The sequence below is a fragment of the Dendrobates tinctorius genome, unplaced genomic scaffold (assembly GCF_039654945.1).
Source record: "Dendrobates tinctorius isolate UK_male_01 unplaced genomic scaffold, ASM3965494v1 ptg000028l, whole genome shotgun sequence".
NCBI classification, from domain to species: domain Eukaryota; kingdom Metazoa; phylum Chordata; class Amphibia; order Anura; family Dendrobatidae; genus Dendrobates; species Dendrobates tinctorius.
The window spans coordinates 100,374,952-100,388,918 of record NW_027361696.1 but is presented as its reverse complement, the minus strand read 5'-3'; the positions used below and the strand labels follow the sequence as shown (position 1 = coordinate 100,388,918).

The window sequence follows — 13,967 nt, the reverse complement described above, 5'->3', positions numbered from 1 at the left end:
CGCCGTCCCATTCGGCGTATCCCATTTTCATACGATGACGTCCTCCTCCTTGCTTCTCCCTCGGCTCCTGTGCACACATACTTTTTCGGCCCTGTTGAGGGCAGGGCAGAGCAGAGTACTGCAGTGCGCAGGCGCCGGACCTCTCTGACCTTTCCCGGCGCCTGCGCACTGCAGTACTTTACTCTGCCCTCTACAGGGCAGATAAAGTATGCATACGCAGGAGCCGAGGGAGAAGCAAGGAGGAGGACATCATCGTATGAAGATGGGAGGCGCCGGACCGCGACACCCACCGCACCCACTGCACCTGCCCCCCCGGTGAGTATAATCTAACGTGTTTTTCTTATTTTTCAGGTTTCAACTGGGGCTTATCTACAGCATTACAGAATGCTGTAGATAAGCCCCTGATGGCGGTGGCCCCAAAAATGGGGTGACAGTTTAATTCTCTCTCTGTGTCTCTCTCTCTCTCTCTATATCATATATATATATCTCTATATCTTGCTATCTATTTACAGCTCTCTCAAAAATTAAGAGACCACTGCCAAATTTTCAGTTTGTCTGATTTTTCTCTTTATTGTTATATTTTTGAGTAAAATGTAAATTGCTCTTTTATTCCATAAACTACTGACAACATGTCTCCGAATTTCCTAGCACTAAATCTTGTATTTATTTTCAGAAAATGAGAAATAGTCAAAATAACAAAAAAATGCAGTGCTTGCAGATCTCAAATAATGCTAAGAAAACAAGTTCATAATCATTTAGAAACAACAATACTAATGTTTTAACTCAGGAAGAGTTCAGAAATCAATACTTTGTGGAATAACCATGATTTTTAATCACAGCTTTCATGTGTCTTGGCATGCTTTCCACCAGTCTTTCACACTGCTTTTGGGTGACATACCACTCCTGGTACAAAAAATTAAGCAGTTCTTTGTTTGATGGCTTATGACTATCCATCTTCCTCTTGATTACATTCCAGAGGTTTTAAATGGGGTTCAGGTCTGGAGTTTGGGCTGGCCATGACAGGGATTTGATGTGATGGTCCTTCATCCACACATTGATTGACCTAGCTGTTTGGCATGGTGCATTGTCCTGCTGGAAAAACCAGTCCTCAGAGTTGGGAAACATTGTCTGAGCAGAAGGAAGCAACTGTTTTTCCAGGATAACCTTGTATACAGCTTGATTCATACGTCCTTCGCAAAGATTAACCTACCCAATTCCAGCCTTGCTGAAGCACCCCCAGATCATCACCGATCCTCCACCAAATTTCACAGTAGGTGCAAGACACTGTGTCTTGTACTCCTCTCCAAGTGTCTGTCTAAGGCCTGTTTCACACTTTATTTTTTTGTGTGTCAGTTAAAATCCGCCAAAATGGCGTAAAGTGGATCCGTTGCTAACTGATGTGAACGGATGCCACCGAACCGTTTTTTGGTTTTTTTTTGACGGATCCGATGAATGAAGAATTTTAAAGGAACCGCAGCCCGAGAGAGAGAGTGAATTTTTTCTGTCCGCCAGAAATAATTTCAGGGTTCAATTTCCGGCTGAATTCATTCTTCCGGGCATGCACACTATAAAATGCGGATCCTGCAGCAAAAAAAAGTTGCATGGTCCATCCAGGCATGTCGGCGGACGCAAACGGATCCGCAAAAAAAAAAAAACGGATCCAACGGATGGCCATCCGTCAAGATCCGCCGGTAATGCAAATCAATGTGGAAAAAAACGGATCCGCTCAAAAAAATGGCGGATCCTGTTTTTTTTGCAAAACGGCGGATTTTGACTGATGGTCAAAAACGGAAGTGTGAAACAGGCCAAGCATTAGACAACCAGGTGTTGGGCAAAGCTCAAAATTAGATTCACCAGAGAAGATTTCCTTACTCGAGTCCTCTATGGTCCAATCCTTATGATCTTTGGCAAACTTCTGCCTGGCTCTCCTTTGCTTCTCATTGATGAAAGGCTTTGTTCTAGCTTAACGCGACTTGAGCTCTGCCTCTAGGAGCCTGTTACGACCTGTTCTTGTCGTGCACTTCACCCAAGCTGCCATTTGCCATTCCTTTTGTAGGTCTCTTGAAGTCATCCTGCTGTTGCTGAGTGACATTCGAATAAGATGACTGTCATCCCGGTCAGTGGAAAGTTGTTTTCACCCTCTGCCGGTCTGTAAATTTGTTGTCACCAATGTCTGCTGCTTGACCTTGTGGTAATGGACTGCTGTCTTATCAATTTTAAAGATGGAGGCAACATGACGCTCACTGTATCCCTCTACTAGTAAAGCCAGAATTGAGCCCTTCTTTTCCTCACTCAAGACTTTTCTTTTCAACTCCTTTGGCATGGTTAAAAGTTATTTTTTTCATTCCTATTACTTTTGGGATATTACTAGCACTTGTCTTGCCATCCAGCATGACCTGTTGCAAGAGGATTGTGAACACCACTGCAGGGTTTTTTATACTTTCCTTCGTGAAATAAGATTTGGTTCAGGTGATCATATAATCAGAAACACATTAAGTAGAATGAGGTGTATTCTGGTTGGAATTCAACTGACACTGGAATGGAATGGCTGTCAGACATGGAGAGAAGCAGATTTTTATAAAACTGTGCAGCGGTCACTTAATTTTTGCCAGAACTGTATATCTAGATAGATCCAATGCACCAAATTAGTCATCAGCATAAAACATGGTGCCTGGAAATATGTGAGCCTATAGATGTATAAATGTTTCTCACATCCATCAGTAAATAAGGTATCAGGCCCCTATGATGGAAAATGGAGAACAAGCAAAATGTCAATACTAGAGTAATGAAAAACTTGATCACATAAATCAAGATGCCCATTAGGAAAATCTGTAATTTTGAAATTTACAAATGAGTCAAGATAAATAAATGAAAAAGCTTGAAAATGTAAAGGTAACCCACATAAGGCATGATTGGCAACATTTTTATTTTTCCTGTACAACCCTCTTAAGTAACCACCAGCCCTGACTTTATATAGTAGTGAGAAGTGGAGATCTACTGGACTTGTTTAGAAATCTTTTACATGCTTTCCTCAATTTATACAGTTGCGTTCTAGAATTAATTCGCAGGCTTTTTGATGCTGATATTACTAATGTGAAACTATTAAAATACTGAATCCTATTTTTATAAATTTTGCGTAACAAGAGGATATTTGTTTTTCCATATAAAGAGGTCTTGAATATACAGTAATTGTTAGTAATTATATTGCTAGTTAGTATTGATTTATGAGAAAAGTTTCAAGCTATAAAATGTTTGTAATTTACCATATATTAATAATTATTGCTCTAGTTTTTGTTCTCGTACTGATGTTTTTCTATACCTTGTAGGTTGTAAAACAGAATGGTTCTTCAGAGCTAATTAACAAGTTATACGACACTGCTCTAGACAAGCTGGAAATTGTGAAGAAGGAATATGATTCCTTACGAAGGCAGTACAACGACAAAGTGTCTAGTCATAATGTGGATTTAGGGCGATTGGAGCAGAGTGAGGAAGAGAAGAGAAGCCTTCAGAAACAACTGGAGGGGCTGCTGAAGCAAAGGGACAGTGCTTTGCATCTCCAACATCAATATTCCTCCTCTATGAGAAGGTAATTTTTTCATATGGGTGGAAATAATGTTTTAAACCACTCTGGTCTCTTGGTCTTGTTGCATATGAGTGCTGAAAGCTTAATTCTGCAGATATCCCAGTGGATACTGCCAGCAGACAAAACTAGAAGTTCACTTAAAGGAAACCTGTCACCCCCCCAGGCGTTTTTTTTACAAAAAGAGCCATCTTGTGCTGCACTAATGCCGCATTCTGTCAAGGTGGCTCTTTTAGTTGGGGTCCCTTCCATCGCTGAAAGAATCGTTTTTATAATTTGTCACTCATACCTCTAGTTCGTCCGGGGGGCAGGTCTTTCCCCCCAGACATTCTTCTGGGCGCCGCCTGCGCTACTTGGCGGCATCTCTGGTCGCGCGTCCACGCAGGCGCGAGAAGGAAGACATCATGTGATGTCAGTGGACGGGCAGTGCAAACTGCGAATGCCCAAGAAACAAGATTACAGCGCAGGCGCCGGGTAAATAACTGAACGCTGAGGAGGCGATGCCCAGAAGAATGGAGGAAATGACTGATGGCTGTGAGGCGTTTGTGTCCGGGGGGAAAGACCTGCCCCCTGGACAAACTAGAGGTATGAGTGACAAATTATAAAACCGATTATTTCAGCAGTGGAAGAGACTCCAACTAAAAGAGCCACCTTGACAGAATGCAGCATAAGTACTGCACAAGGTGGCTCTTTTAGTTAAAAACGCCTGGGGGGGTGACAGGTTCCCTTTAAAAGAAAACCTGTCAATAGGATCAACTCTCCTAAGCCGTCTATATGGTGATACATGTCATAGGAAGGTGTATACAATCATACTTTGATATCTGTGATCCTATGTTTTAGTCCTGAGAAATCCACGATTTTCTTTTAAATGTGCTGTTAAATTCTATGAGCCAGTCGAAGATCTCCCTGAGAATCTGCCTGAAAGTATAGAAATAAAAGTTAATAAAATATGAACAATATGTATTTAGTATTGCCATGAATGTGACTACCCAAACTTTAACTTGAGCACACTATTTATTGTTCCCAATGAACACTGAGGAAATAAAAACTAAATGAAAACAAAACGAGAAATGTTTAGTCAAATGAAAATGGAATGAAAAGTGATCAGAAAGTCAAAGCAAATCAAAACTACTTGTTGTCCAACATTAAACAAGCCCTCATGCACCCCCATTGTAAAAAAAATATCTAAAAGTTGTGTCTCAAAATAACACATTTTTTTTTAGGATTTTATTTTGTAATAATACATAAAGTGTCCATAATAACTTGAACTATAACTTTATCATATTGTTTATCTCTCCTGGGTAATGCTGGGAAAGAAAACCCACTGACAAAAGAATTTAGTTTTTTTTATTCATCTTCCCTCTAAAAATGTAATAAAAACAGAAACATTTTCTCCACAATGTCAACAATGAAAACTGTAAATTGACCTGCCCTTAACACTTAAATGACCGAGTCACTTTGTAGGTTAGTGGCTAGGCCTAAATTTTGAAATCTGACCAGTGTCACTTTATGAGGTAATAACTCTGGAATGCTTCAACGGATCCCACTAATTCTTAGATTGTTTTTTCATGACATATTGTCCTTCATGATAGTGGTAAAATTTCTTCGATATGACTTGCATTTGAATGTGAAAAAAAACAAAACAGAAATTTGGCGAAAATTTTGCAATTTTCAAACTTTGAATTCTTGTGTCCTTAAATCGGAGAGATATGACACAAAATGGTTAGTAAATGACATTTCTCATGTGTCTAGTTTATATCTGCTCAAGTTTTGAAATAATTTGTTTTTGTTAATAAATTATAAGGGTTAAAAGTTGACCAGCGATTTCTCATTTTTCCAACAAAGTTTACAAAACCATTTTTTATGGACCACATCACATTTGAATTGACTTTGTGGGACCTAAATGACGGAAAATACCCCAAAGTGACACCATTCTAAAAATTGCTCCCTTAATGTACTCAAAACCACATTCATGAAGTTTATCAACCGATCAGGTGCTTCACAAGAAATAATGGAATGTGAATGGAAAAAATTAACATGTTACTTTTCCCCACAAAAATGCTACTTTAGGCCAAAATTTTGCATTTTCACAAAGGGAGCAGGAGAAAATGGACCATATAATTTGTTGTGCAATTATTTCTGAATATGCCAATATCCCATAAGTGGTGGAAGACTACGGGTGCACAGTAGGTCTTGGAAGAGAAGGAGCACCATTTGACTTCTGTAAGGCAAAATTGGCTGAAACCAAAAGTGGATGCTATGTCATGTGTGGAGAGCCCCTGGTGTGCGTAAACAGTGGAAACCCCCCCCCCACAAGTGACCATATTTTGGAAACTAGACACGTCAAAGAATTTATCTATGTATGTGGTGAGCACCTTGAACCCCCTAGTGCTTCACGGAAGTTTGATGTTGAGCCGAGAAAATAAAACATTTTTAACACAACTGTTTTAAGCCCAAATTTTGCATTTGTCAAAAGACTTTGAAGAGAAGTAGCAACATTTGACTTTTGCACCACAAAATTAGCTGAAATCAGTAGCGGGCGCCGTGTCATGTTGGGAGAGCCTCTGGTGTGCCTAAACAGTGAAAACCTCCCACAAGTGACACCATTTTGGAAGCTACACCCCTCAAAGATTTTATCCAGGGTTATAGTGAGGATTTTGAACCCACAGGTACTACACACATTGTGATAACATTAGATTGTCATATAGAAATATTTAAATATTTTTTCATGAAAATGTTGTTTTAGCCCCAATTTTTTCACTTTTGGAAGAGGTAACTTGAAAATAAACAGACCACTTAGTTACCCATTTTCGTCTGAGCATGCCGATACTACACATGTGGTAAAAAAACACTGGACAAATGGCAGGGCTCTTAGCGGAAGAAGCGCAGTTTGAATTTTGGAACACAGATATAGCTGAAAGAGAGTTCTTGACATGCCAAAACAACAGAAACTCCACACTTGTCCCATTTTCTAAACTGCACCGCCTAAAGATTTCATTTAAGGGTGTAATGAGTGTTTTGAGCCCCTATTTTGTCAAAGGATTTAGTTCAAATATGTGTGGGAGAAAAATTTTTTTTTTCACAAAAGCATAATTTTTAGACTAATTTTTACTACATATTGGTGAAAGTGAAGAAATGGATTGCAAAATTTATAGAGCTATTCCTCCTATGCTCAAGCGTAACCCCATTCGTATAGTTTAAACGATCGGACCCAATAGGGATGGAACACACTACATATGGACAGTTTAAGCTGGTATAACGGGTTTTATAATACCCGAATCAAACTATAAGAAACCCCATTCTTTATAAACCAAGAATGGCTTGTGTACTAGGTATCCTCCATGAAAAACCGCCATGTCTATAACACCAAACAGTAGAAAGGTTCAGAATGACTGCTTTGGATGGCAAGGCACAGCCAAACTGGCGAAAAGAAAAAAGGTATGCTATTAGAGCAAATTCCCCTTACAGTATTCATCTAGGAGTTTAGTCAAGATTCACTTTTTCAGTTTTTTTTTTGTATTACAATTTATTAACGTACGATGAAGAAATGAAAAGTGATTAAAAAAGAAAATGGCAGAAGGTGGCAAGTGTTAAACCAAAAAAATAAATCCAGTTATTGTAGAGATGTATGGTAGTAACAGTAACATTCCCTAATGCAGAGGACATGTGTCACACTGGTATATGGTTTCCCTTCTAACTCCATCTTTATAACACACCCTGCTTCTCTTTTGGGGTCGGCCTTTTTTGGTTGTGGCACTTGTGAGGGAAAATCTGACCAGGAACAATTCTGCTGGCCTTACTAGATGATTCTCCCCCCATCCTCCCTTGGTCTCCAAATATCAAATATTTTATTAATCTTTCTTGGAAATCAAGGTAAGATCCTTGGTTCCCAGTTTTTCTGTACAGTACAAAAGATTTATATAGGGCCACTTCGATTAGGTGTACCACTTTTTTTTTTTTTTGCACCATATGAGAGACTTGCAAACAGCTTTGTAGGGCTGCAGCATCTGGTCTGCAAGGTTCATCCCACCCATAAACTTATTGTTGTCCTTTATGCAGACATGCTCCCGGACAGTAGAACTTGCCCCGCTTACATAGACTTGGCTGCTCCTGTTAGCATGTATTGATGACAACATGAGGACTTCTTTTTTGTCCCGAAATTTGACAAGCAGCATATCCTCATTACAGAGCGCTTTAATTTTGCCTGCCTTTAATTTTTGGGTGACAAAGAGTCTTGGCCAGTGCTCTTTGGTTTTGGTGAATAGTTCCACGGGTCACTTTTTTTTGGCTGAACAGGGGTATACTCGTATAATAGGTATCTACGTACAAGTTGTACCCCTTATCTAAAAGGGGTGCAAGACAATTTTCCCAACTGTGTTTAGGGAAGGGGGGCATTTGGGAGGAACAATCTGGGTGTCTGTTACCTCATACACCCAGGATTTGTGTGTGTGTAGCCAGTGTCGCTTTCACACAACTTGAATATTTTCAGTCCAAATTGGGACCTTTTATTCAGTAAGTACTACTTGAAATGCAACGTGTCATTGAAAAAGACTAGAGACTCATCCACACAGATACTTCTTTTGGGGGGTATATGTCTGGGAAAATTTAGTGTGAAAATAATTTATTAAGGGCCTGACTTTGTAAAGTCAGTCATAGCTGGGGTCATTGGGAGGGGGGCAATCTGCATTTAATGCGAAATGTAGAAATCGCAGAATACATATAGTCGCCGGTCATTACCTCTCTGTACATAGGGGGTGTTGTACAGGACATCAGTTGACCAATATGATCTGATGGTGTTTTTTTTTTTTTTTTTTAATCAGACCCATATTTATAAAAAGGCCAAAAATTTTTTAAAATGTCTGCCACATCAACAGGTTTCCAATTACTACTTTTAGAGTAGGGTGGCTGGCAATGAATTGAGCAGCATATGAATTGGTCTGCTGAAACATTAAATTTTAATAATTCCTTAGAGAAGAAAATGGTAAAAAAAAAAAAAATTGACCTCCCTAATTCCAGCAGTGTCCACAAGGACGCCTGTGGCATAAATAAATTCTGGCACGCATGGAGTGTAGGATTCTGTGGGTACCCAGTCATTTACAGCCGCAGTAGCACTACTAGGTTCTCGCCTGCTGCTCTGCTACTAAGTCTCGCTGTCGCTAGAATTAACAGACAAGGACGACATCAGCAAAAACTGCTTGTCCGTCTAATATATCGAACGATCTATCTATATATAAAACTAATTTTATATATATATATATATATATATATATATATATATATATATATATATATATATATATATATATATATATACACTCACTGGCCACTTTATTAGGTACACCTGTCCAACTGTGTGTTAAGACTTAATTTCTAATCAGCCAATCACATGGCGGCAACTCAGTGCATTTAGGCATGTAGACATGGTCAAGACAATCTCCTGCAGTTCAAACCGAGCATCAGTATGGGGAAGAAAGGTGATTTGAGTGCCTTTGAACGTGGCATGATTGTTGGTGCCAGAAGGGCTGGTCTGAGTATTTCAGAAACTGCTGATCTACTGGGATTTTCACGCACAACCATCTCTAGGGTTTACAGAGAATGGTCCGAAAAAGAAAAAAAATCCAGTGAGCGGCAGTTCTGTGGCCGGAAATGCCTTGTTGATGCCAGAGGTCAGAGGAGAATGGGCAGACTGGTTCGAGCTGATAGAAAGGCAACAGTGACTCAAATTGCCACCCGTTACAACCAAGGTAGGCAGAAGAGCATCTCTGAACGCACAGTGCGTCGAACTTTGAGGCAGATGGGCTACAGCAGCAGAAGACCACACTGGGTACCACTCCTCTCAGCTAAGAACAGGCATCTGATGGCTACTTTCAGCAGGATAATGCGCCATGTCATAAAGCTCGATTCATCTCAGATTGGTTTCTTGAACATGACAATGAGTTCACTGTACTCAAATGGCCTCCTCAGTCACCAGATCTCAATCCAATAGAGCATCTTTGGGATGTGGTGGAACGGGAGATTCGCATCAGGGATGTGCAGCCGACAAATCTGCGCCAACTGTGTGATGCCATCATGTCAATATGGTCCAAAATCTCTGAGGAATGCTTCCAGCACCTTGTTGAATCTCTGCCACAAAGAATTGAGGCAGTTCTGAAGGCAAAAGGGGGTCCAACCCGTTACTAGCATGGTGTACCTAATAAAGTGGCCAGTGAGTGTGTGTGTATATATATATATATATATATATATATATATATATATATATATATATATATATATATATATATATATATATATATTATTATAAAAAGTGGGGCGTGCAATATTATTCGGCCCCTTTACTTTCAGTGCAGCAAACTCACTCCGGAACATTGTGGATCGCTGAATGATCCAATGTTGTCCTAAATGACTAGTGATGATAAATATAATCCACCTCTGTGTAATCAAGTCTCTGTATAAATGCACCTGCTCTGTGATAGTCTCAGGGTTCTGTTTGAAGCACAGAGTGCATCATGAAGACCAAGGAGCACAACAGGCAGGTCCGTGATACTGTTGTGGAGAAGTTTAAAGCCGGATTTGGATACAAAATGATTTCCAAAACTTTAAACATACCAAGGAGCACTGTGCAAGCGATCATATTGAAATGGAAGGAGTATCTTACCACTGAAAATCTACCAACACCCGGCCGTCCCTTTAAACTTTCATCTCAAACAAGGAGAAGACTGATCAGAGATGCAGCTAAGAGGCCCATGATCACTCTGGATGAACTGCAGAGATCTACAGCTGAGGTGGGACAGTCTGTCCATAGGACAACAATCAGTCATACACTGCACAAATCTGGCCTTTATGGAAGAGTGGCAAGAAGAAAGCCATTTATCAAAGATATCCATAAAAAGTGTTGTTTAAAGTTTGCAACACGCCACCTGGGAGACACACCAAACATGTGGAAGAAGGTGCTCTGGTCAGATGAAACCAAAATCAAACTTTTTGGCAACAATACGTAAAGGCAACACAGCTCATCACCCTGAACACACCATCCCCACAGTCAAACATGGTGGTGGCAGCATCATGGTTTGGGCCCGCTTTTCTTCAGCAGGGACAGAGAAGATGGTTAAAATTGATGGGAAGATGGATGGAGCCAAATACAGGACCATTCTTGAAGAAAACCTTTTGGAGTCTGCAAAAGACCTGAGACTGGGATGGAGATTTGTCTTCCAACATGACAATGATCCCAAACATAAAGCAAAATCTACAATGGAATAGTTCACAAATAAACGTATCCAGGTGTTAGAATGGCCAAGTCAAAGTCCAGACCTGAATCCAATCGAGAATCTGTGGAAAGAGCTGAAAACTGCTGTTCACAAATGATCTCCATCAATCCTCACTGAGCTCGAGCTGTTTGCCAAGGAAGAATGGGCAAGATTTCAGTCTCTCGATGTACAAAACTGATAGAGATATACCCCAAGCGACTTGCAGCTGTAATCGCAGCAAAGGTGGCGCAACAAAGTATAACGTTAAAGGGTATCTGTCACCAGAAGCTGTCGGCCTATGTAAATGGCCTGTGTCCGGTCCGATGGGCGGTGTTTCTTCTTCTTTCTCCACCCCATCCGTGGCCCCCGTCCGCGATCTTTGCCGGTATTAGAGAAGTTCAACTCCATAGTTCGTGTGTGCGCAAAGCAATCTTACTTCGCGCACATGCAGTATGCTTTGCCCAACTGCGGGCAAAGCCGCAAATCATTACTGCTCATGCGCCGGTACACTATGTTCCGGAACACAGCGAAATACTTCCGGAATATTTTTTGTGCAATGCAGAGTTGTATAAATGTTTTGCAACGTTTATCATTTTCACACCATTGATGAAGTTCTACCCAAATGAGGATAACTGGGAGCTGGGATGAGTTGGGATGTTGTGTGGCCACAATTGATCTGCCTGTGCCATCCCAAAAATGTAACTGTATGGAGATTGCAGAAAATAATCTGCCATCTGGACATAGTTACGTCATTTTGTGAAAAGGATTTAACAAATATACATCTCAACATTGAAATTTCAACACCAAAAAACAAAAATTGTGAAATATGAAAATCGCAGGATAGACATGTTACTGATATGCATGTAGTAAAAAAAGGGATCAAAATCTTCAAAACATCTTGATTTTGGACACATTAAAAACGATGGCAAAATAAATTAGAAATATAAATTAGATAATAATGTTGCTATTATATATAGTATGACTATCTGGTTTAAAGACAGATTAAAATTTTGAACAATGCATATTTTTCTATTTTTTATTTTACTTTATTTTTTGTGCAAGTTTCAGTTGTGTGACCTAAATTTACTTTTATTGTAGAGTACAATGTGTCACGATAAAAACATTCTCAGTCACTTAATACGGAAAGACGTTCCTAAGTTATTGCTGTGTAAAGTGACAGATGCCAGATTCGAAAAATGAGTGCGTTCTAACGTCAAAAGTAGGCCGCCATTAAGGGGTTACTTACGTAGTATTGACATGTGGTTTTTAATTTACACAGGTACGATTCTATACAGCAGGAACTGAATAAAGCCACTTTACAGAACAAAGAGCTTCAAAGAGAGATTGAGCGGCTACAGGCAGAGGCCACCCGTTTTAAGACCGTGCAGCTTAAAGCTGTCAAGGATGCTGAAAAATACAAGGAAGAGAGAGATTCTGTATTTAATGAATATCGTTTAATTATGAGCGAGCGAGACCAAGTCATTAAAGAGATGGACAAAATGCAAACTGAACTTGAACTAGCCCAAGGAAGGCTGAAAAATACATCCAGTGAGAAGAGAGTTGCAAGTGAGGAGATGGAAGCGCTCAGACAGGTATTTCTGCATGTATTCTAAATGATGCTGTGTATTGTAGGGACCATAAGGAATGTTTATTAGTGCGGTGTTGTCCATTATTGGGAAGGACAAAGGAGTCATTAGTGCGTGTACATATGTGAAAAGAATTTGCGTGAATTTCTGGGATAACTACTTGTTCCCAAGCATCCTATAGTTTGTCTGCTTGTAGTTTCTTAAAGGGAACCTATCGTGTCCCAAAATGCTATTATCCTGCAGATAGGGGGTTAATTTGAAGAATAATAGCGTTCTAAAGCTGACCTGTTGCCACACTGAAAGCCTGCCCGCCTCGGTCTTTCAGTCATAGAAGCATGGCCGGCATAGCTCTATGATGAAAGCCGGAGACTGCTGGGAGGAATGAAGGTCATTTCCTACCGGCAGCTGGGCTTCCAGTGCAGCAGCCGCACAGCCTTAGAATGCTATTAGCCTGCAGATTAACCCCATATCTGCAGATTAATAGTGTTTTAGGACACACCAAGTTCCCTTTAAGACTTACAAATTTCACTAATTAGTAGTGCCTGTCTCCAATAACATAGAAAGAAGGCAGGAAGGCTGTGTGATGCGTATGCTTTGACTGAAGAGAATGATCAGTTGATTGCAGATTGGTTACAGCATTCTGCCGGTTTACACCTATATCAGCTCAAATTTACAAACCTAAAGGAGAGGAAAAGCGCAAACTTTGGACTTAATTTCTATCGAACACTGAATTTACTACTGAAATGTAATAATGTAGCATGTGTTGGTAGAAATAACGAGAATAAAAGATCTTTACTTTCTTCATCTTCTGTTGCACAGGAGCTAAACTCTGCCCTTGTGGAACGGGATAGGGCCATTTTTGAAAGGAATGAGCTCTTAGAGAAGTACTGCCATGAAGTGAAGGATAAAACAGAAGCGCAAAAGGAATTGGACCAAGCCTGTAAAGACATTGAGACTGTCAAGGAAGAACGAGATGTGGCAAGGAAGGAAAGGACCGAGGCCATCATACAGAGGGACCACCTGCTAAGAGAGTACTATCAAGCCAGACAGGTACTCATTACATTTTGGTGTACATGTTGGTTGCATGACTGCATTTCTGTGCTCCTTCGTTTTTGCGTTTCTGATTTTCGCTCCCCTTCTTCCCAGAGCCATAACTTTTTCATTTTTCTGTCAATATGGCCATGTGGGGGCTTGTTTTTTGCAGGATGAGATGTACTTTTGAACGACACCATTGGTTTTACCGTGTCATGTACTCAAAAACTGGAAAAAAATTCCAAGTGTGGTGAAATTGCAAAAAAAAAAATATGATTCTACAACTAATTTTTGGATTTTTTTTACCATGTTCGCCAAATGCTAAAACTTACCTGCCATTATGATTTTCCAGGTCATTACGAGTTGATAGACAGCAAATGTATAGATTCTTTTTTTATTTAAGTGAAAAAAATCCAAAGTTTGTTAAAAAGAAAAAAAAATTGCGTCATTTTCCTAGACCCGTAGCGTCTCCATTGTTCGTGATCTCGGGTTGGGTTTTTTGCGAGCCGAGCTGACATTTTTAAT

The 13,967-nt window shown here is 40.0% G+C and overlaps 1 protein-coding gene across 3 annotated transcripts in view; it reads left to right on the top strand.

The window, feature by feature from the left end:
- DLG5 (discs large MAGUK scaffold protein 5) overlaps window positions 1–13,967 on the top strand; it is a 244,339-nt gene that overhangs the window by 102,398 nt on the left and 127,974 nt on the right. For all 3 annotated transcript variants that reach the window (XM_073571224.1, XM_073571223.1, XM_073571225.1), the window contains exons 6-8: window positions 3,327–3,586; window positions 12,104–12,416; window positions 13,230–13,460. In XM_073571224.1, coding sequence (XP_073427325.1) covers window positions 3,327–3,586; window positions 12,104–12,416; window positions 13,230–13,460 — 804 coding nt within the window. The remainder of the gene's footprint in view (window positions 1–3,326; window positions 3,587–12,103; window positions 12,417–13,229; window positions 13,461–13,967) is intronic.